Source organism: Passer montanus, unplaced genomic scaffold (genome assembly GCF_014805655.1).
Source record: "Passer montanus isolate IOZ18808 unplaced genomic scaffold, ASM1480565v1 scaffold26, whole genome shotgun sequence".
Taxonomy (NCBI): Eukaryota; Metazoa; Chordata; class Aves; order Passeriformes; family Passeridae; genus Passer; species Passer montanus.
The window spans coordinates 1,666,922-1,691,297 of record NW_024367261.1 but is presented as its reverse complement, the minus strand read 5'-3'; the positions used below and the strand labels follow the sequence as shown (position 1 = coordinate 1,691,297).

Here is a 24,376-nt window from a genome sequence, read left to right as displayed (position 1 = left end):
CCCAACCCTTCCCTGACAATACCTTTTCTGATACATGTCACAGGGCTGGCCCATCTGCCTCATCTCTCTGATCAGTCCATCCAGGATGTCCATTTGGTCATTTGCCTGTGCAAAACACTCTTCCAGATCCCTGTTCCCTCTAAGTGGGACGCCATCTCCATATTTTAATTCCTAATGAAAAAAAAAGATGGGAGACTAAATAAAATATTCATCACCTAAGCTTCCTTTGGCTGCCTTAAAAAAGGTGTTGTGAGGACTAGGGTTTTTTTTGGGAAGCATGCTAAGTTTCAACTGCCAGGTCTCTGACTGCCAGTTTTACTGGCAGAAGGCTGATGATCCACTGTCACTGGAAAGTGCTTATTAAAATAAAATATGGAAAAAAAAATTATTAAAATGTGGTTATCAAACAAAACTTTCTATAAAGAGCAGCACATCTTGATGTTTATTTCAGTGGAGCCAAGGCTTCACATGGTGTGCTAACTTCTAAAGACATCATGCTTTTGTGTTCAGAAGATGAGAAGAAACACTGCCCTGGTAGGAGATGGTAGATATTACTCCTGATTTTCTACAAGGTTCCCTGATGTTCTAAGACTTCCCTCTCCAGCAAAAACACAAGCAGAACCATCTGCCTGGGTCCAGCTCCATGCTCCATCGCATTTACATCCCACCTTATCACCCACAGTCTAGGCAAATTCTCCATGCACCCTCTCGGTGCAGTTGGACCAGCACGGCCATGGTGTTTCAACCAGGAAGACATGGCTCTTTGACCTCATCACACACTGAACAGCCATGCTGAGCAAAACACAATGCAGCTGTGACCTGACTTTCCAAATAAAATATTATGGACCTCATTGCTCTGTCCCTTAGAAAGAAACAAAGCAGGCAATGCATGTTGTGGCACCAAGCTGGAACTAAACATCTCTTTCTTTCAAGTTCACTGGAATAATATTAATCCTGAACAAAAGGCAGTATTTACTCTGGCATTGATTTTTATATAAACATGCTCACACGTCCTGTATCTCTGAAAAGGAAATGAACTCCTAACCACAGAGTTCATGTCTGAAAGAATTTTCTGTCTACAGAGGGTCCAAAAGTGCGCATTAAATCACATCTACTGCCAGGACTGTTAAAGTGTTTCACATCTCAGTGGCCTCAGCAGCAGGATGCACTCACCACCCTGCACCTCCTCTGCTTCAGCAGGAACGGAGAACGCCCCATGTTTGCAGGAGTGAATTTAGCCTCAGTGAGTAACCTGCCCCCAAGCACTCGGGGTTTGTACCAGAGTAGCATACTGCAGAGATTATGTGTATGTATTTGAGCTGAAACAGCCAGGAAAACTTTAGTCTAGTTTCATTTACTTCTTTAGGAATCATCTGGAAAAATAAAATAAAGGTAATGAAGGTATTTCCTAAGGTGGCTCATGTTCATTATGGCCCTGCAAATGATGACAATATCCTACAGAACACACTAAGAGAGTGTAAGTTAATCATTAGTAACAGGTGTGAGTGCTGACAGTGATCCTGATCTAAAACTGAAAAATAAGATGCAATGGAATCTGTTTGAGGGTGAGTTTGTTTTGTTGTTTGTTTTTTTAAATCAAGAAGACCCCTTTCATTAATGAGATGCACTTCAATCAGTTTTACTGAACACTGTACAGAGGGAAGGAAGAGACTTAAGAAGGAAGTATGTCATTCCACTCTCAGTTGCCTCACAAACAGCTGATAGGGGAGAAAGGAGATGAAGAAGCAGAGCCTGTGAGTCCAGATAACAACACAGAATATGTATGTAATATTCATAATCACTTTGGATAAGGAGAACAAGAAGCACTCACGGGCTGTACTATGAGCTCAGCTCGCGTCAGGCAATCCGAACAGTTTTGCAAAAGCTCCTGGATGGTGTTCTGGCGTCTGGACATGGTACAGGTCCCATTCTGGCTGTTGTAGGGAAGGAGAAAAAAAAGTTGAAGTAAATACAGAGCAACTGTGCATTTTGAAAAAATACGAGAAACAAATTCAGAACAGTTAAGAGAAGTTGCATGGAATAATCCACCTCATATAGGTTCACAGAGACACATACACTTCAACTGCACTGGGAAATTTTAACGACAATTCCACAATGGCAGAGCCACTTTATAGTCCTGCAACAGCAGGCATGGACTGACTTTGCCACAGGACAGAGTAGAACGTGGAAACTGGCATGCCATAAAGGAGGAAGTTTTTCTTCCAGCACAGGTATTTGCTGCTTTGATAGACAAAACTTTGGCAGCATTACAGCAAGAATGAATTATTCACAATCTTTGTTAAAGTCAATACATTAGAGCATAGCCTTTGTGTGATGTAATTGTTCATGTTATCACACCAGCCATCAAATGTCAGGGCATACAAGGAAAGCAGGATCTGCAGCTAGGCAAGCACAGAAGCACACAAGTCCACACAAGTGTAAGAAGGGCCCTTTTATCAGCAGAAATGCACAAAGCTAGTGCAGTGTTTTAGGAATGAATTGCAAGATACACAAGCTACTACAAAAATAGATGTAGAGCCTGGAGCCAGAGGACACGCTTTCTTACAAATACATAAAGTGTGAGTTTGGAGTCTCCAAGTAAAAAACACTAGTGGGGGGAAAAAAACAAGTCAGGTAACGGGGTCTTTATTGTTGTCTTGCACATAATCTGCTGCATCCATACTGCCAGAATGTTGTTTTTCCAGCATTTAGGATTCAGCCATCAAAGCCAGCAACTGTAGTTGAATGGGGGTTAGGTGCTTCAAGTGGGAAAGCATTCCTTGGTGATGGAATCAGACATCCCAAGCAAGTCCAGGCGGCTCCTTTCACTGGCTTGCCAGTGAAACTAAAACTAATCTAACAGACAGTAAGAGCTAAAGTGTTTCCAAGCCTTGTCTAGTTTTCTAACTCCTGTGCTCACAGTAGGTAACCCTTTCCATTACAAATCACTAAAGAGACAAACATTCCTTACAACACTAATGCAAACAACAGTACCAGTGTGAACCTGTCCAACTCAGAGCCAGCAAACAATCTGGATTCAATGGAAATCTTTCCACTGACTTGAACACTCTGACCATCCTTCACAAAAGGAATTGTGACAATGAAAAAGCAGAACTGTCCTTGGCAAAATCACTGGAGTGGTGAGAAGCATTCAATATTTTTAAGAGCTCTTCTGCAGCATGTGCTTTTGATGCACCAGCCGCCTGCCATTCTCCTATCAGCTCATCTGGAGCAAATAGAAAAGGTTTGAGCAACTTCCCAGCAGCTTCCCCCATACGAGGGAACAGACCCTCAGAAGTGTAGAGACAAAACTGCAGAGTCACTGGGTGACATAAAACAAGCTGTACACACGCACCCCCAGCTTGTACTGTGACCCCTTGGCTACACAAACACTGCACCCCACTGTGCTATGCACCCCTGTGTGTCTTGGAAACAGCTTAAAGAAAACAATTATGGAAAATAACATACAGGGCTGATTTTGTGCCAGGCTTCTTGGCAGCTTCCTTTTCTAAATCATTCCTTCTCCTTAGGCATCACTGCTGTGTTTAGATATAGAAATATCTGACTGTATGTAAAATTTACATTTAATTACACCCACAATTATTGTCATGAATGAAACATAATAAAGAAGAGAGAGGAACCTTCCAAGCAATTTTCTCTTTTTAGAACACTGGAAAAGTTGGGGGTTTTTTTAATCACTTTTTCCATCATGTTCTGGCAGCTACAAACGCTGGATATCCATTAAAGCCAAATTAAGTATAGATGAAGTATAGAAGGTGACCAGATTTATACTATAACCAGTCAGTCTATCTCCACTGGCTTCAGAGTAACTTCATTGAACTCCAAGACATTACTCCACCATGACAAGAGGTCTAAACAATAGCTATTATAGTTAACATGGTAAGAAATTGTGAAGAAAAGCTATTTTAAATCAAACTATTAAATTAAAATATAAAGAAGTAGAAATACAATAATTTTGTGTTCATTCTAATGATGTTTGAATGCCACATCCATAATTATTGCCCAAATAATTTAAAGTATTGAAAACCTTAAGATAGCTAAATATAGATGCACAAAATGTTTCAAAAGCAGAAGCAGAGGCCTTGAAATGAGAGGCTTAAGTATGCCCTATCTAGGTCTTCAAACAGAGTAACAACAAGTTACTTGTTTACTGTTCACAGGGACCTTCACAAGAAGAAAGCAGCACATATTTAAGGCTCCCCAATCCAGGAGATAAAGATATAACCAAAATAATGGAAGCTGGAGCAACACAAATTGAAAACAGAAAAGAGCACACTATTTTATTAACATTTTATTTGTTGTTAAAAATCTCACCAGTTTGGCCAGTGAAAAAACAGAGATTAATCTTGTGATAATGATAAAAAGGTCAAGGCCTGTTAGAGGCACTGGCTTTCAATCTGTCAGAAGACAAAACAGAGGTACATGGGGTTATTGGGGCACAATCAGAACCAGCATAGGAACTGATGTTCGATGGCATAGCTCCACCAAGCCAACAGAAATCAAGAACTCCAAATCTGAAGGGGATTTAGCTGTACAAACATGCCCAAGGGCATAAATCAATCCCTGAACTTTAAAAATAAAAATACTTGGCGAGACAACACCTTAACAGACATACACTGATATTGATACATCAGATGGCACTAGCACAGTCTCACAGGGACATATCTCCAATACTTTTCTCCATGTGACAGGAAGGCGCTCCATTAGCAGTTTCAAAGCCCCTCAGTGTAATTTACCTCTTAATGAAGCCAACAGGCCTTTAATGGGGATGAGCAGATCAAAGCAGAAACTCCAATTCAGAGTAATAAGACAACCAACCTTAAGGCAGTAGGAAACAGACAGCTAAAGTAAAACCATACCCAACACAGAAAATACTGGACCAAAGAAACTGAGGCAAGCCCTGAACATGCTGGACAGGCAAGAACAAAGCTGGATTTTTAAAGTAAAAACGTGTAACCTACATGTTACATAAAAATATATTTATGTTCCTTAGAAAAAGGTAGGATACCAACAATCCTCAGAGAACACAGATTAAGTGGGTTACTTTACACGGTATTTTGTCAGTGTCTCTCTTGTTTTGTCTGATTTTGTTTACATGAAACTGAACGAGTTTAGAGTAATGTTTGGTCATTGTAACACCTGCTGCTGCTATAACAATTTGATTTAACTCTGGCAGTATCTAAACCTTGCATCTATGAAGAGGATCCTGTTGTAGCCAACACTGTAGGCACACCGTGCAGTGAAAATATGGGCAGATTTTTCATTTGTTGTACTGCACCCCTGGAAATGCAGTATATGTTATCAACCATTCCAGCAGAACTGGCAAGAACTGGAGGCTTTTAGCAGGACTCATAACAAAAGAGTGCAGGGTCTATTACAAATAAATATATACATTTGCAATAACCTGACTATTTGCTGTGCTGCTTTGGTTTTGTAAACCCTGCAGAACAGTGCTGAGGGAAACAGACTGGACTGCTTCTGACCTTAACTACGTATTTGTCCCTACAACTCATTTTAGACCATGGCACTTATTTGGAAGGCAACTCATTAATTTCAAAAAGGTCTTATTAAGCAGAGTTCTTCATTAAAATAACTTAATTTTAATAGTCATTAACTATTAAAGGAACAAAGGAAAACAAAAGGGGGCAGTGTCTTTGTTTTAAAATTATGAAAACACTTCAAAACACAGATGAATTGCTATTTTCTTGGGATGTTGAAATGTAGGCCTGTTGCTCTCCACTGTCAGGAGAGCCCTAGGAAAGGCATAGCATCTCCCTGTCATCATTCTGTACAGGAGCCACCCTTTTCAGTGCATGTCAAGGCAGAACACATTGCTCCCTTGCTATTATACCCTCCTGCTCTCCCTGAGAAATGAGAGGGCAGCCCAACCCCTGCTGCCACTGGGATTTGGGCAGGATAGCAGCCCAGGCAACACTCCTCTGCTGGAATATACCCCAACAGAGCTAAATCCAGCCATTACTGTTGAATCCCCAGTGTCTGAAGTAGGATTTGTGTCTAACTGATGAGCAGTACCCAAGATCCTTACAAGACCCCCAGTTCTACTGAAACAAGAAAGAACTACTCCTGCTTTTCCTTTAAAAGGGACTGAGAAACATGTTCAAGGCCATACGATGAGTTATGGGCGTAGAGACAGACATGTCAGCAGTGCCCACCTCCCCAGAACACAGCAGGGCTGGGTACTGCAGGCACAAATTTATTCAAGCAGTCAAAATGTTATCCCAAGGGATGTGTTTTGAATACACCAAATACCTACTCTAAACACTCAGCTTGCACCCTCACAGGCTCACTGTGGGGGCTGATATTGCTGCAGAACCCATGGGGCAGGAAGCCAGCCACCTTCTGCTTTCTCATGTGCCTCCTGCTGCTTCAAGACCTGCACAGCCCAGCACAAACACCTCCACTGTGGGGGCTGCTCCAGTGTCTGCCTTTGCTACTGCACATCCAGAGGCTGCTGGGCTATCCAGAGTGTGATCAGTGCCCAGAGAAGCAGGGCCAAGGAGACACAGAAACACATCCAGCAAACCCGAGGAGCCTTCCCAGCTTCACAACTCCCTAAAGCTCGGGGAGGTTGCACAAAGAGGTTGCTCTTGTCATGAAGATACTAATTAAAACCAGTTAGAATACTCCCTGTTAAATTTTCCAAGCCCTCCACAGAACTTCCAGCCTTTTAAAAACCCAATGCTTTTTAATTTTTTTTTAATTCATCAAAAAAATGAAGGAAGCCTTAAAAGAAAGTCTTTTAGCAGATCCAGAACATTGAACAATTCCCATTACTCAACAAGAGCAAAAAAACTGCGCTTCTTTTTCTTCACACTTCCCATCCCCCTCCACACAAACTTGTTTGAACAAGCAAAAGATTCATAAAGGGATTACCTGGTATGCCCAGGGTAGGCAAGTCAGAAGAAAAACCTGACCTGGAATCTGCATTCCCAGCACAGAGCCTGCACATACCACCGCCCATCTGCCACCACCTGCCAGCTGGGTGTGTGTATGCTGGAAAACGCAACAGCATAAAGGGGGTGAATCACGACATCCACAAGAAAATAACCAGGAGTTGAAGTGCTGCAGTCCAGCTTTCCCCCTCCTGCCTCAAAGGAGGTGAATACAAACTGTCAAATCATCAAGAGCTCTCCCCATATGTCTCTGCTCTAACTAGGACCAGTTTTGGCACACCACAGCCTCACCAAACTAGTCCCATCTGCCAAGTACGCACACAGACTAGGGCTTCCATGATGGCTGGAAACCTCAAAAGACCTCTGCATCTGGTACAGTCAGGCTCTAAATACCATTAAAAAGGGGGGAAAATCTAGTAGTCACTAGTGAATTATTGAATTGTTAGGACTCCAGAGGCTTAGTGCCTTCGCAGCACGCAGGGTTTCACAAGGGATCGTGCCACACCCGTTCACAGAGAGTCCTGGTGCTTTTTCCCAGTGGTGTGAATCACCAGGAGGGACAGAACCGTTCCCAAAGGCCGTACCTGCCCGATGCAGCAGGCTGCTCACAGCTGCCTCTCCCACCTCCGCCTCCGGGACAGGGAGGTGCCACACGCCGGCTCTAGCCCGGACCGTGGCAATACAGCTCTGCCGGAGAGCAGCCGCTCGAAAGGCAGCAGACACCCTTCTGACAAGAGGCTCCCACACCTGCGCGTCCCTACGGAAAAGGGACCCGGGAAAGGCTCAGCCGGAGTCTCTTCTCACGGCGGGCACCGCTTCCCTGCCAGCCGGAGGTATTCCGCAGCAATTCACGCACATTCCTCCCTCCCTCGCCGTCTGAGCAGCTCGAAGGGGAAGTTACCACGCCAGCTCTACCCCCACTCAGCTAGCCAGGGCTCTACAGATCCCTGAGAGACTGATGGGAAAGGCAAAAGTGTGGCTTTGAGTCGGTTTTTTCCACGTTTACTTTGTTTCTTGGTCCCTCAAAGTAGCGTCAGGGCAGGGCAGGTAATTTTCTAACTCCTTTTCCAACTTGAAGCACTGAAGTTACATTAATCCTTAAGTAGAATTGTGTAAATTAATTTATGTGCATGTCACTCAGTGACCATGAATCCTAGGCTATTTTTCCCCTAATCTCAGCAATGGCAAAGAAAACTGCACAACGTCGCATTTTTTTCTTTTCTCTCACGGTTTATCAGATTTTCTATCTCCATAGCAAAGACATTGATAAACATTTGACTGATGAATTGGCAGTTTAGCAGCGTGTGAGTCACTGTCAAGCTGAGTATCTGTACTCCGGGCCAAGCTCATCCCGAGTTCCCAAGCCAGAAGAAACAGGGAATGTTGTAAAAGCACCTTGCTGAGCCCTAAGGGTAGGGAGCGTCTCATATTGCTCTGTGAGTAATGTAATACTCAGCACAGACTTGTTTGGCAGAATACGCCCCAAAACTTACAAGACTAGACCCTAACTTGAATCCTGCTGCATTTAAAAATTAGGGTAGAGTGATCTTCCCCATGGAAAAAAGAAGCCTTCATTTTCTGAGTTCAGTAGGTGCCACTAAACTTTGGCACTGAATTTGTCAGGCTAAATGTAGTTAATAAAACCAGTTCCATAGATGATAGCCCTGAACCAATAGCACAACATGTAGAGCATTTAGTGGCTTTTCTGCACACAAACGTACAAAATCTGGCAAAACTGCTTTTTTCATTAACTGACAATAAACCACTTGTTTTGAGACACATTTCAACGCGTATCACCACTGCTTAAAAATAAACCTATGCAACTCAGTAAGGTGGCAAACACACATACTCTGTTGCAAAAAAAAAATATTTAAAGTATTTGGTATGGTCAGATTTTTTCACATAAAACAATATGTAAATGTGGGTTTTTTTTCTTTTTTTGGTCATCTCAATAATAACTGTCTTTAGTTCCTCTCAGAAATCTCACAATAAAGTGAACAGGAACTTTCATTGCAACCTCCTTGCCAGACATACGTCCCCAGAAAGGAGATATGAATATTATGTTAAAAAAAGCAAATGAAAGAATGTTGATATAAGGTTGTTAACCTCTCGATCAGGTCTGTCCTTTCCACTCTTGCTGCACCGCCACTGAATGCTACAGAAAGAAGAGCCTAACAAACTACAGACAGGTTTAAAATATGTAACTGTAGCCAAAGAATGCTAAATTAAAGGAAAGCATTTCTCCTCTAGTGAAAGTTGGGAGTGATATGGAAATCACCCTGCTGAATCCAAACAGAGTTGCACCAGTGAAAAGTGAGGGGAAAGAGAACAGCCGGGAAGTAACATGCACTGCCATTCATTTTTCATGGCTGTCTCTTGTAAGCAGTAAAGGTATTTGCAATGAAGCAGGACTAGCAAAACAAATCCTCACACAGGCAGTGCAGCAATGGCATTTTGGAGTCCTAGTGTGTGCACTCGCCAATGCTACAGTACTGAACTGTTCTTATTATACAGCAATAAATAGATATTATCATACTACTGTATTGGTAACTGGATGTGTTCTAGCTGCAACTCATTGTAACTAAATTACCTATGCACACAACAAACCAAAAGTCAAACAAAGAACTAAAACTAAGAACTGGGCAAAGTAATAAACAAAAAATCCGTAGAATGCAAGTTTTTCATTCATTCAGTGGTCCTCTAGCAACTGGTCAGACTTTCCTAAGCTGAGCACTCTGTGCTCTCTAGGATAACCCTAACTCTCTATGGCCACTTATAGATTTGCTTGGTATAAAAAAGCCTGCCTTTTCTCATCTGCTGTTTATTTACTATGTATGTTTAATTCCCACCCTTTTGCAATCTAATTATGTACTATCCATAAAATTAGGGCTTAAGTTCTAATACAACATACATGACAGGGCTCCTGCACTAATTTCTGAGTCACTGGCATCCATAATGAGACCAACAGACTTAATACAGCCACTCCACACACACCGACAGGTCATCACCAGCTGTGCTTTGTGATGGTGCTGTACCATACATCAGCACTGCTTCCTTCAGTGACCCTGACTGCTGCCTGCTTTTCAGTCCTGTGAACTCCCAGGCAAGGAGATAAATGGAGAAGTCTTCATGATTACTGCACTCGGCAGAAAGCCCCTGTCAGACTTGACGTGCACAGATTGCTGGTACCTACATCCATGAGAACAGGCATTCCCCAAGCCAGGATTCACAGCTGGCACCCTGCCTGCAAGATCTTGAGTGTGCTCACAGCACCAGGGCAAGCAAAAGGTTAAAAAGGTAAGAGGCGAGGAGACCAGTGTTGCTTGTCACGTATCTCTGCCCCATTGCCACCAAATGTCAGGGATGGCTCTATAAAAGATCGTGACTTAAACTCCCAGGCCTCACACAAGCTAGAAACAAACTCAAAAATTAGCAACAGGACATTTCCCACTAGCTGAAATGATTTTACAGCCCTAGTTATGCAACTGGTTGGGGAAGGCAGAGCCTGGGTGTAGGGGGTATAAAGCAATTCACTTCAGCTCAGCTTGTTTTGCGTCACTGAGCAAAGCAGGGGTTTATCAGCACAGAACTCCTGGGTCAATAGAGCCAGCACCGACCCATTTACAGCCCTCAGTGCAAACGGGACACATTGGTTTTAGTCTTGCTACTCTCTTCAAGGAGAGTCACCACTAAAAGTGTTTTGGGGTTGTTTTTTTTTTTAAGTTCTTCGCTTGCATTTTAAAAGTCTTTTAGAAGTTAAGACGCCTCCGGGAGGAACAGCAAAAGGAGACTCGCAAGCTCGCGCACCTAGGGAATGGCACCGCGAGCGGGCTCACGGCAGCAGTCTGCAGGCGGCCCCGAGGGAGCGGGGCCGGGGCCGGCTGGACCCGCACCTACCCGTATCCGTCGGAGGCGTAGTCCCCCCCGTAGGTCTTCTGGTAGTAGTAGGTCTTGTGGGTGTGCGTGTGGGTGGTGCCGCCGCCGCCGCCGCCGCCGCCCCCGACATGGGAGCTCATCTCGTAGCGCAGGTCGGTGCCCGACTCTGCCCGCGCCATGCGGCCCAGCGTGTTGATGCGCGGGTGGGAGCCGCCGTTGATGCTCATGGCAGCGCGGGAGCCGCCCGGGGCGACGCGGGGCGAGGGGCAAAGCGACGGGAACACCGGGCCGGACCCGACGGCAGGAAAAGCATTCACGGCCGGTAGCGCCCGCCGCGGTGCCGCCGCTCCCTCGCAGTCCGCCGAGGGCCGGGCGAGGGCCGGGAGCCGGCGGTCGGGGCGGCCCGCAGGTGAGGCAGGGCAGGAGCGCCGGGCGGGATGGGAGGGCTGCTGGCGGCGGCGGCGGCGGCGGCAAGAGCAGAAGTCCCGTCCCGTCCCCTCCCCGCCGGCAGAGGAAAGGCGAGGCCACACCTTTCCGTGGTGGTTTTAAGCGGCGCTCCTGGGCGTGGAGCCGCGCCTCGCCTGCGTGCTCCGCGCCTCCTCGGCGGCCGCCCCGGTTCCTCGGCGGCCCCGGCCCCCGCCCCGCCGCGGTGTCGCTCCCCGGTGGCCGCCCGGGCAGCGCGCGGCCTCTGTCGCCGTCGCACCGGTGTTTCCAGCGCCTTTCCCGGTGCGTGTGCTGCCCTCAGGAGTCGCCAGCGGAGGTTGGAGTCCAGTGGAAACTCCCTCCCGGCCTGTACCGTGTCTGCGGGCTGGCGCTTCCTCTGGAGTTGCGGCCCAAGCCGCGGAGTATGGAGCGGCTCTTCCGAGGGCTGGGAATGCTGCGGGGAGGATGGACAGGGCCAGGGTACCCTCGATGGCAAACACCTTGGTGCCTCTCCGGAAAGAACCCGGCACCTGCGCACGGCAGCGCTGGGTAAATCGGCACCATTCCGTCGAGGATGTGTCTGTTCCACTGGCAGCTGCCCTCTGCCCTGCGCATCACAGGGTGTTGATGCACGTCAGGAAAATGACCTGCGTGTTTCATCAATTCCAAAATACACAGGGTCCCATGTTTAGGAGGGCTTTGGGCACTCCAAGCCCAGTGCATTTCTGAAACAGGGCTGAAACCTGTGCCCCAGTGCATGAAATGTTGGACTAGTGCCGTGCGCTGACTGCATCTGTGCCTGAGAAAGAAGATATGCAGAAACAGGCATTTAAACGTGTCTTTCTCCTCAGATTTTGTTGATTCCTGCCTTCTGGTGCTGTGAAATTTGTGTTTAACTTTCAAATAGGCCGTATCTTAGGAGGCAAAGTAATTTTAACACATCCATGCATGTACAGGGTGTTGGCAAAGGCACTTTGATGTCGGATGCCCAGAGGGACCTTTGTTGCCAGCCAGTGACCATTGGATTAGTCTCAAGTGTCAAGTGAGCACCAATTCTTAGATAGTTTCGGTCAGTGGCACTGCTTCAGGTGGTCTGGCCTCTTGTCCATGGTGTTTGAAGACAAAACTGGCAGTTTTTAAGAAGCAGCAGTCACTCGTGAATAACCGTGCCAGGCTTTCCTGAAATAATCCTGAGGCTTTCATCCCAATGTGCAGTACATGAGCCAGCCGTATCAGCTACCTGATGCTCTGCCACAGCACGCCTGCTGGAAGTTTTTTTAATTTGTGTGGGATTACCAGCAGGCCACACCATGCATAAATTCTTGGGCTTGTTTTTGTCTTTTCTGCGCTCCTCATTTTCCTAGTATTCTAAATCCAAGTGATAGGTCATGGGGCAGTAAGAAAGAACTAGATAAAAGTATCAAAGGGCAAGACTTCCTAAACTATTCAAGAGAAAACCAAACTAGTGCAGTTTTCCCGAGCGCCACTGAAGCTGACAGGACTCTGTGGGCACAGGTCACATGTGAACCTGCCCTGCTGCTGGAGGTGATGGGCAAAGTGTGGCGTAGAGGAGCCATAAGAGCTCCTCCAAGCAAACGTGGGGTTGCTTGGTCCTGAAGGACATCCTGGTGGCACCGCCTGGAGCTGTAAAGAGCGCTACGAAGAGGCAGAATGCAAGGTGGCTTATTATATGTGAAGTCATGCAGTGACTTTTATATTGTAATATATATGCTGTATTATATATAACATGAATCATTACATATGAGTGAATATATATATATATATGCATACAAATATGCATATATATTTGTGTATATATGTGGATTTGGGATGCTGTTTTGAATACAGATTACATCTGCACGATTGGATGGTTTGACATTACATTTCAAAGCCATAAGGGAGCAGAATACAAAACGAGGATGAGTAAGAAAAACAAATATAGAGGCTTAATGCTGCAAAGAAGGATGGAAAAAGTAGAAAGCAGATGTAGAATAGGCAGGAAATGCAGAGTGAGGGAAACTTGAACTTTGTGCTTTGATACTCCAATCCAAACTTTTTGAAACTTAAATTCAGATCTCTGAATTGGTACCACCAATATACATAAAAGTCAAATTTTTGCATGGTGGTGTATCAAGCTAGGTATTCGTATTCAGACATACAAACATGGAGCTTTTTTTTCCCCAGCAAGTCCCTTTGAAAGCTGTCAATTTATATTTATGCATTTTTAGAGATCCAAAAGTATTACGCTGATTTGAGGTTCTTGCTGAGTTTTAGCACCACCTCCAATGAGCCCCACCCTTCAGCTTGGACTGGTGTGCCAGCTCAGTGAGACACACCATTATCTGTGATGGAGACAGCGTGTGTTGATACACCCAGAGGCCTGGATGAGTCACTGCTACCTGGAGAAAAATCCTACACGCAGAAAAATCCTTAAATACATAAATAATGACTGGGTTCTGATGGTCCTACTTGCACAATTAGCCCCACTGAAATGAGAACAAGAGGATAAGACTGAGATGATACTGTGAGCAGCACAGTTCTCCTATCTTAGACGTTTTAATGGATAAACTGAATACATAAATACAAATAATTAAATTTGCTGAAGTAGTCAGTGTTTCTTGGGTGCTTACCCTAGCTGGACTCAGTTATCTTGAAGCAGGATCAAGTCACATAGATATTGCTTGAAATGCATGAAAATATCAGTGTAATAGCTGGATGATCCCACTTAAATCTTGCTCCACTATTCCTGGAAAGGCCCAGTCCTGACGTACCTAAGGCCACTTCCCAAGTTCCTTTACTTTCTTTGGTATCAAAGAGTTGTTGAGTGCAAATAGCCAATAAACTGCAAACGTCAGTCTCATGGTGTCCCTCCCCGTGGCAGTGGGATTGGAAGTAGCTGACCTTTAGAGCCCTTTCCCACTCAAACCAAACCATGATTGCACGATTTTCCTCCTAAGGAAAACTACATGCAGGAGTGGATAAAATGCAGTAATTTGGAGTTTCTCTCCTTTAGCAGAGTTCTGTCTCCTAAGGTAAAGATCTATTAAAATTGTGAAATTCCCCTCAATGGCTTGTACATTCATTGCTGTTGGCAGTAGTTGCCAGCCCCTCCTATTTCACGTGGCCTCTTCTGAGCTTATTTAATGGCATCCTCTCTTTAATGCCCTCCTTGCCTGCATAGAAACCAAATACATTTAAAGTAGCTGAAACACATTGATAAGCAGTGACACCTGTCATTCAAAGTGCAAATCTGAATTTGACTTGGTAACTGATTTCCTTTATGGTAGCTTGCAAAAAAACTAGCTCCGGCCTTCCAAACACATCAAATCATCCAGGTAAACCAGTACATGACTCTTGTGTTCCTAACTCCTACAGTTTTGGGCAGTAAGGACAAGTTTGCACGTGCAAGCCACTAATCTGGCTATGTGGCTTTGTAAAGTGTTTGACATGCACCACCTCTGCTGTGCAGGGGCTGCCTGGGAAGAGGCAGCTTGGGCTGAGTGGCAGCATTCACAAAGTCCATGTTTGTGATGACATTTGTGAAATGTCCTGGACATTTCCACTTCTTCGCTTTGCTTGGGCAGACTTCTCCCCAGAAAACTCACAGTTAATACTCCAGAGTCTGAGCTGTTCTATGCAGGTGAAGAGAGGCTGGTGCCACTCGGAAGACCTCTGAGCAACAGCAGGCATGGTCCAAAATGTCATTAATAACAAACAGAGGGCTCAGACAACTTATTCAGCTGTATCCCTGTCATGGGGAAGATATATCTTAAATGCACTCAGGTGGTGTCTAATTATGGGCAGATTTACAGGGTCCTGCAGCAAAATGCACTTTAAAATGTAGATATGCCCCAGTGAATGTTTGGAGAGTTTTTGGAGGGCAGGGTGCAATTGATACAAGGTGCTCACTGTGAGCCTGTGTCCTATCCTGTATCCCTGTCATGGGGAAGATATATCTTAAATGAACTCAGATGATGTCTAATTACAGGCAGATTTACAGGTGTCCAGTGAAGTCCAGGACTGCCTCCCGAGAGCTGTCATTTCCAGGTTCCTGAATGGCCACTGTGCTCCTTTCAGACAATCCCTGGAATATTACCACCTCAGTCTCTGGCAGGGTTAAAAAAAAAAAAAAGTCTTTGAATTCATCAAGAGGAATGAAGCTTAGGACTGCACAATTCCTTCTATACCATGCAAAAGTAGAGGGTGTGGTAAGGGATGTGTCAGCCTTGACAAACCTGACTGACTACTCAGACAAAAAGTTTCAGGATGCCTCCCTCTTCAGCTTCAGCTAGAGGAGACCAGCATGGGACATTGTTTTCCTGGCATGGTCCTACCATGACCCACAGAGCATGCATGCAGTATTTCTGCACAGATCCTCATTTCATATTGCTGCAAGTGGAGCATTCAAACAGTGACTGTACAAAATATTTAATGTAACATTATTATGGTTCCTTTAAAGTCTCACTTCACCATTCTGTTTCTTTCACCATCACCTGGTGATGTTTGCTAGAGCTTGAGAAGTTAACATATCTCAAGATACTTAAAAGTGCTGAGAGCAATAGAAGGCTATTTCTGACTAATTATTCTTTAGTAGCTGGACAAAAATCTTGGATCAAGCCACACCCCATGCATGCAAAATGCATTAATTTATGAATTATTTTAATAAAATATGAACTTTTGGCAAGGGGCATCTGCCCCTTATTATTCAGACAGTTTGGTAATTGTTAGATACCACAGAGCTGTTCAACCACACAGTGCAAGGTGATAAGTAGGACAGCAGAAGCTCTCAAAGGATCTTTACACTTGCTTCACACTGGGGCTGCTCTAATTATCACCCAGGTGTCTTCAAGCCCAAGGGGATAAGGAGCACCATGATTTTATTGACACCCATCCCTTTCTTCTGCTTGTGCATTCTTTGAAATAAAAGTGAAGGATCAAATGGGAGCCTCTACAGTTGCCCTGTAGACACTGAGAGTTCCCCGTCATTAGAGCAAATCTTCCATCAGCAAGGTTGCACATCGTAACAGATGTTTGTCATCCCAACATCTCAAATAACTGGGTTATAGCACTGTCCTGAGGCACTGATAGCCTTATTAAAATGTTACCACCATAATTTAAAATACCTTGTAAAAGGGAATACCAGATCAGAGCAGTTATAAAGGTTCCAAGCATCTTTACCAACTTAATGGAGAAGGGGAGTGTAAAACTTTATAAAAAGATTTTCATGCACATCTCCCCTATGCTGAGCTTTTATGGTATATACAAGGTATATATGTGGAGGATAATGGAGAATTGGATCTAATATATGTAAAGAAATGCAAATTAACTCACTTTGCACTAGTTTTTGCAAGCAGACCTGTCATTTCATGTTGAATTTGTGGGTCATACCACAACTACTTTGATAACAACCAGGGAAAGTAAAGATTCAGTTCGTTACTGTGCCAGAAGCTCTTCTTCTCACAGCTGAGGAGCGGAGGTGTCATCCTTAAAGGAATATTTGTTCTCCAAAGCCCTGAGGCTATGGAGGGCAATTTATCTTCTGGTAGAATTGGAAACCTCCTTACCAAGATACCTTCTGTACAAATTCCAGATGTTATCACAGTGTTGTGTGCTCCAGCTGTGCATGCTTGTACACCTAGCCAGCAAGAGCTCACCACACCAAAGGGACCTTGCGCTACTTGGCAAAGGCAGCTTCAAGAATTGATGGGTGCGAAAAAGCCTTTTAAATAAATAACTTCTGAAATTGACTTCAGAAAGTTTCCTAAGAGTCCTTTTTATTCTCATCATTCAACAGGGGATTTTGTTACTATCAAGTTTGCAGTACAAGTGAGAAAATAAAGGAAAAAGAGGCAGCCTTCTCTCTCACACAACCCCCCCTTAACTCTCTAATGACAAATTCAGAAGTGAGAAGTTGGAAGTCAGCCTCTCTCCTCCCTCCAGCTGAGTCATGTTGATCAGAAAGGGCAGCTCTTTTATTCCAGCTGTATTTTCCTCCATTATAAAAGCACAGCCTATGCTAGAACTCATTTAAACCTTGAGCAGTTCTCATCAGAGGGACCAGAATACAGCAAGGCAGCCACTGGAGATCATGAAACATCTGTGATTTCCACAGCTTTCAAGATGTGGTGGTGTAAATGTGGAAGTGTTCTCCAATCTAGACCAAATTCCAGTGCTGCCTAAGCTTCTCTGAGACAATATTTTCCTCCTTCTCTTCCTCCTCACTTATTGCTGTAGTTCTGCTGCTCAGCATTCAGGAACTGCTGTGCTTTGCTTCCTTCCCCCAAACACGTACACGAACCTTGTAGTTCAAATAGCAGAATCAATTGCATTTAGTTTTCTGCCTTCTCATTCTCTGCTCCATGTAATTATAAAAGTCTGATAAAGAGACCAGAGAGTTAAAGTCTTAATATGATGAGATGCTAAAGAAGCTACTTTGCATCAGTGTTTTCTTCCCAGTTCTCCATCTGATTTGGATGTGTGGGTATCTACGATATCTTCTCTATGTAAGTAGGTCTGAGTAAGACATGTAGGAAATAAAGCTATTGTTTTATTTCCTCTGTTTAGATCCACTTCTGTGCTAGGGTGATTTAGGTCCCTTTAGGAAACATCAGCTGTTTCCATAAAAATGCTAATTTTTTGCATGATTAGCAGCATGAGAACCAGCAAGGCTGGCAGCTGTGTTGAGTTTGCGTGGTCTGAAGTAGCAGAGGGGCTGCAGGGGTGGCTTCTATGAGAAACTGACAAGAAGTTTCCCCAGAACCAGTGCTAGACAGCTCCAGGACAGACCCATCATTGGCCAAGGCTGAGTTAGTCAGGAGTGATAGTAACACTTCTGTGATAACATATTTACATATTTAAGAATTACTGCATATTTAAGAACATATTGCAGAAGTTGTTTGCAGCCAGAGAAGAACAGAGTTAGAATATGTGAGAAGAACAGCCTTACAGACACCAAGGTCAGTGGAGAAGGAGCTGGAGGAGGTGTTCCAGGAGCTGAAATTCCCCTGCAGCCTGGGGTGAAGACCACAGGGAAGCAGCTGTATTCCTGCAGCCCATGGAGGACCATGGGGATGCAGAGATCCACCTGCAGCCCATGGAGGAGACCCACACAAGAGCAGGTGGATGCCTATGAGCCTGTGGGAAGCTCCCTGGAGCAGACTTCTCTTTCCACCTGTAGACCTGTGGAAAGAGGAGCCCACACCAGAGCGGGTCTCCTGGTAGGACTTGTGACCCTGTAGGAGACCCTTGCTGGAGCAGGCTGTGCCTGAAGGACTGAACCCTGTGGAAAGGTGATCCATGTTGGAGGACTTTGTGGAGAACTGTTACCATGGGATGGAGTCACACTGGAGAAGTTCATGGAGGACTGTTTCCTGCAGGAAGGACCCCAAGCTGGAGCAGGAGAAGCTGCTCTCTGAGCAGCAGAAGGAATGTTCTGTCATGGCCTGACCATAACCCCCATTCTCTGTCTCCCTGTGCCACCATGGCAGAGGAGGTAGAAATGGGAAGGAGGAAGGGATGCAGGGAAGGTATTTTCAAGATTTATTTTTCTTCTTATTGTCCTACCTTGATTTTGTTAGTAATAAATTAAATTAACATCCCCAGGTTGAGTCTGTTTTGCCCATGATGATATTTGGTGAGTCATGTCTCTCCTGGTCCTTAACTCATTGACCCTTTGTTCTGTTTTCTCTCCCCTGTCCACTTGTGGAGGGGAGTGATAGAATGGCTTTGGTGGGTGCCTGGCATCCAGCCGGAGTCAACCCTCTACATACAAAATTACTTTGATGGGAAGCAAGGAAGAAAAATGATTACTTGTGTTAACTTTCTTGGCATAGCTCTGAGCTCCTGTGCTGGCACTGAGGGGTCAATAGTTTTATTTTTTTCTGCATGGATTGCTAGAAAATTACCTCCAAATGGCATTGTAGGAATCCAGATCAGCTCACTGTACAAATGCCTCTTATGCCTTGTGCATAGCTTTGAGTGACCTTAGTGTGCTCAAGTACAGTTTAAAACACCTGTGAACAGATCCTGTAAAACCTCACTCAATATGAAAGTTGTATGTATATACGTACATAATGTCCTGTATACATGATTTCCTTCAATATAAGCAGAAATTTCACTTTCCCATGCCACTCTGCTAAATGTAATATGAATTTAAATTAAGAACAAGTCCAGTCCTGCCAGTTACATGACTGGAATGGCCTCACCTCCAGGACAGACTCTAGCCACATCCTTGAAAAAAGTTTTGTCTGCAAGAAAGCAATAAAATAATAATTATGAACTGGACTGCTGTGTAGAGCACTGCGCTTTCTTGTGCTTTTGTAGCTAATGCAACTTGTTGATGCAGACAAGAACAAGAGGAAGCACAACCTGGCTCTTCTGGGAGAGGCAGAAGCACTCAGGGCTTCTCCACCTTCCTGTGAGTTGGGCAAAGGGCACACGGGAAGTGGCACACAGGAAATGAGAGAGACGTTGTGCCCAAGGAAAGCTCCTATGCAGAGGTGCTGGGCAGGAGAAGGAAGGGGCTCACATGTGTATTGGACATATTTGGCTGTGGAGTTTTGCCTGCAGAGCTCAGCAGCAGCCTGTGCTGCTGCAAGGAGCTGCTTCACACCAGTTGCAGGACCTCACAGTTGTCCTTGTCAATTGCATGAGGTTCCTCTCAGTGCCTTCCTCCAGCTGCTCTGGCAGTTCTGCCCTGGCACGTGTCATTCGCTCTCCTTTGGTGAGTTTGGTGACAGCAGCAGGCTCGATGAGGGTGCACACTGTCTCCACTTTCACATCACTGACAAAGATATTAAATTGCCTGAATAGATCCCAGAGGAATTCTGCTTATAAAAGCCTCCAGGTAGAATATGAACCCTTTGAGCTCAAAAAGCAAGGCAGTCTTTCACCCACCTACTAATCCACCTGTTCAGACCAGAATGTTCCAGCCTAGATACGAAGGTGCTCTAGGAAATCATGCCTAACTAAGTTAAACTCAGAGCAGATAACAACTGCTCTTCTTCCCTTATCACACAGAGCAATCAGTTTTGTCAAGCAGGGGAAATTCCCAGTCAATATTAGGGAAAATAAGTTTACCATGAGGGTAAACACTGGAGCAGGTGCCCAGGGAGGCTGGGGAGTCTCCACCCTGGAGATACTCAAAATCCAGCTGGGCAAGACCCTGAGCAACCTGCTCTACCTGGACCTACTTTGTGGAGGGGTGGGATGAGAGACCTCTAGAGGTCCTGCAAAGCCTGTGTGATCTGATGATCCAGCCTTGGTAAATCCATGTTGACTATTCCCAATCCACACCTCCTCATTCATGTTACAAAGCTTTTGCATTTACCACTGTCCCTCAAAAAGGTTTGCTAGCAGCATGATCCCACCACACCTACTCTGGAATATCCTCATTCCAAAAGACATAAATCACCTTCTTTATTATTCCGTAGCATACACACAAATTCTGACAAACTCAGTAGGGACCCTGATATTTCTGCCTTTTGGGTGGACAAAGACAAGGTTTTTCCTAGGGCATGATTTTTAAAATTTATTTCTTGTTGCTGGATGATAGCAATTAGGAGAAGGTGGAACTGTCAGTATTGGTTTTGTAATGGAAGAATAAAGGACAAAGATGTGTTCAAGTGTTAGTGATATTCTCATTCAAGCATGCTAAAACATTAGAGCTGATCATAATTTTGCCAGTAACAATAGTGACAAAATACTTTCCAAAAATATCCTCTGTATTTTGACATCTCCAAAAGGTGCTAAATTATCCAAAAAACTAATGAGATGAGACAACATAACAGCTATGCTAACATTAGAAACGTAACAAGCAGAAAACAATGCAAAATTCTTCCGAGTAAATGGCAAACAAGCTCATTTACAGTTGAAGATTAATGTTCATTGCTTACAACAATATGTTGTAAAACCATTAGACATCATCCTTAGGACACATCAACACTATCATTGCGGTTTGCTCCCTCTTTCACTCCTGGGCCCCTGATTGTCCATACCACTTATATGCTGGTTTGCCCCCAGGCTTCTACACTGAGAAAATCAATTCTCTCCCTCCCAGAGGGCACAAAATTCCCAGGTCCCAGCTCCAAGGACACAAGATGCTCCACTGCCTAGGTCAGACTTTTTTTCCCGAGGCAGTCAGGGTTTGCTTCCCCAGCAGGCCATGGGTTGTGTAGGCTCACTCGTAGTCTCTCGTCATACTGAGACATTCATTTTGTTGTGTTGTTTCATCTGGAGCAGGTGAGCAGCTTTCTGCAGGGCTATTGGAAGGCTGCTCCAGGGGAAACTGTGGATACAGTCCTTCAGTGAAGTCCACTGTGGGTTTAGCAACAGATCCCCTGGAACATCAGTTAGGATTTTGTGTATGCTGTGCTTTTAAACTTGCTCTGAGCCAATTTTGTGGTAAAAAACCACTGTTTCCTCTAGAATCCTCATGCTACTAGTAATGAGAGGGATCACCTCTGTAGTAGCAGCAGGAGTTTTCCTTAAAACCGTTTCAGATTTCAAACAAACATTTCAGATTTCTGTCACAAAACCTGATTTCCTGTATGTTTGCTGCAGGCTGGATCCTTCATGCATGAAGATGTTGTCCTCGCATCATGTCTGTGAGAGGTCTGTGGGATGCCCTGGCTTAAGATAATACTGATCATATATACAGTACTGCATGCAGAGCTACTTTTAAATAAACACACAAAAAGTCAGACCTAGGGGGTTCCCAGGATTTTCATGTTCTACATGGCTATAATCTCCCTTCTAGCTTCACATGTCCTCAAGAAAATCAGGTTTTGCCTATCAAATTGACTGATGGGTGTATTCTATATGCACTACCACGTATTTCATGAATAACAAGAATAAAAACATCCTGCTCCAGAAGAACGACTACATTCATTCATTCATTCATTCATTGGTCTGCATTTCCTTCCCCTTAATCCCTTTTTTCTGCAGACTTTGACAAGTTTCCACAGCTGAAAACCCTGTGCAAAATTTACACCAACATACTGAAAAATCCACTGCCGTGTGCCTTGTTTTTGATGGGAATAGCCCATCAGGGTGCTTGTTCTGGCACGCACGATACAATTTTTGCACCAGCTAACAAGTTTTTATCTAGCACGCAGAACTTATTCAGAAGGTATTACTTCTGCTGGGACTAGAGGCAGGAATGAGTCACATCTTTAATACGCATGAAGTGCCCTGCCCCAAGGAGTGCCTCTGTTTTCCTCCCTTCCCTGTCTCGCGCGCTCTCTCTCAAGCTTTAATTGTCTTGAGTTATAAAGCTTTTGAGAAATCACTCTTAAAATTATGACTCCTGTTAAAGTTAATTAGACATGAACCCCAGCCAGGAGAGCAGGGATAGTTTCATAATTGTTATTCTAGCTGAAACCAGGAGGATTCCCTGACCACAGGAAGTTCAAAGGACCTGCAGCAAAAGGAGGAGATAACCTTTGTTTCCAGAGAACACCGGCTTCAGTTGGGATGCCAGCGGATTTATGACAGGAGCTTCGCTCTAATTACTGTTTGGGGTGGAGCCTCTCACAATGATAAACAGTAGGGTTTCTACAGGGCTGAAGTTTGTAACAGCACCACATATTTAGGCACAGGCGTGTTATAGCAACACGCATTCAGTGTATTTTAGAGTCTTCTCTCCCTGGAGCTGGGTATCACCCTGAAAGAGGTGTTGTCCCATGTGATCCATTTGGGAAAAAAATATGCTTTGTTGAGGTCACATTATTTTAACAAGCAAAATGTAGTCAACTTTACAAATTTGCAAAGCCAGAAGACATTTGAATCTGTGACATTTAAAAGAGAAAGGGAACTTATTATAGATGATATTTATCTATATAAAAATAAAGTAAAAGAAAACTAATAACCTAAACCTGCAACAGGACAACAATAATTGTAAGACTGTACTCAAAAACACCCTGTGGCAGAATTCCCATTGACTTTATTGACTAAATTTTCACCCCACAGATTTTTCCTAAGCTGCTTCAAACAAAAAATTAATTTCAAAGTCATTTCAAAGATGAATAATGTTCTTATTTTTTGAGCATTAATGGCGTATTTAATGATTTATAAGCATGCACAGCAGAGCCTTTGCCCAGAGGTCACCAAAGTCTAGGTAAAATACAGCTAGAACAGACTCAGAATAGCATAGCAGCTACCTAATTTAAACATTGATCATATATGCAGACTTACAAATATGGAGGTGGATGGAGAAACATTTTGGATGCTGCTGTTTAAAGGGTTCATGCATATACAGAAGGTTGTGGAAAAAAGAGAGGAAGGTCATATGACTCAGAGTCAGGATGAAAGCCAGTTCTGTTAGAAGGCACCAAGCTGGGCTCTGCAAACACGTGTGGTCTAGTATGGGCTATGGTCTGGAGGGAATCTGGAGCAGCCTGAGAGCAAGATAAGGGAGGAATGTGTGAGCAGATACAGAGACAGGGGTCAGGAAGGGCATCGCTTGTGAAAGCAAGAGGCTCCAAACTCAGTGCAGAGAGACAGGAAAACCTGGAGAGAGGGAGCAGGAAGGAAGGCTGACTTCAGCAATAGATGCATTTAGGATAATCCATTATGTGAAGCAAGGACTTACAAAAATACAATTTTGGTTTTTCCTGCAAGTTTTAAATACTGATGATTTCTGTTGAAAGAATATATTTTGTCATTTTTTAATGGAATCAAGAAAAAATTTCTGTGTATGATTTGCAGATCTTACCTCTCCAATCCTACTAACTCTATCTTTCTCTTTAATACTCCAAGAAGAAGGCTGGTCACTTCTTGCAGAAAAGAGCGACACAACATATTTCTGCAAAGAATATACATGTTTTCTATGAATGTTATAATTTTTTCAGCAGAGGGCAGATTGGCCCAGTAATAAGGATTTACTTCAGTAAAACTGTGGTACAGTGTAAGCCTTGGCAGCAAAACCTTGTAAGGTAACATGAATATTCAGGAGCAGTGCAGGCATGGATAGGCACAGGGCTCAAAGTGAGCTTTATCCCTGCTTGAAACCCAGCAGGTTTACAGAGCCCCAGGATCCCATGGCTCCCACAGCCTGCAAAAATGCAGCTCCAGCAGAAGAGAGCAGGGAAATTCATCCAGCTGTGTACCACCAGCCCTACAACTGCAGGAATCTCATTCTGCTT

At 44.3% G+C, this 24,376-nt stretch overlaps 1 protein-coding gene across 4 annotated transcripts in view; it reads right to left on the bottom strand.

Annotated features, from left to right (window-relative positions):
- Positions 1-23,465, bottom strand: part of LOC120503555 (desmoplakin) — a 51,512-nt gene extending 28,047 nt beyond the window's left edge. For 3 of the 4 annotated variants that reach the window (XM_039712142.1, XM_039712144.1, XM_039712145.1), the window contains exons 1-3: positions 10,833-11,834; positions 1,832-1,934; positions 23-171 (exon numbers count right to left, since the gene is read on the bottom strand). In XM_039712142.1, the coding sequence (XP_039568076.1) occupies positions 23-171; positions 1,832-1,934; positions 10,833-11,038 (458 nt within the window). In that variant the 5' untranslated portion in view covers positions 11,039-11,834. Of the gene's footprint in view, positions 1-22; positions 172-1,831; positions 1,935-10,832; positions 11,835-23,426 lie in introns of those variants that run through there. The other variant, XM_039712143.1, reaches the window with a different exon arrangement.
- Between the last annotated feature and the right edge of the window lie 911 nt (positions 23,466-24,376).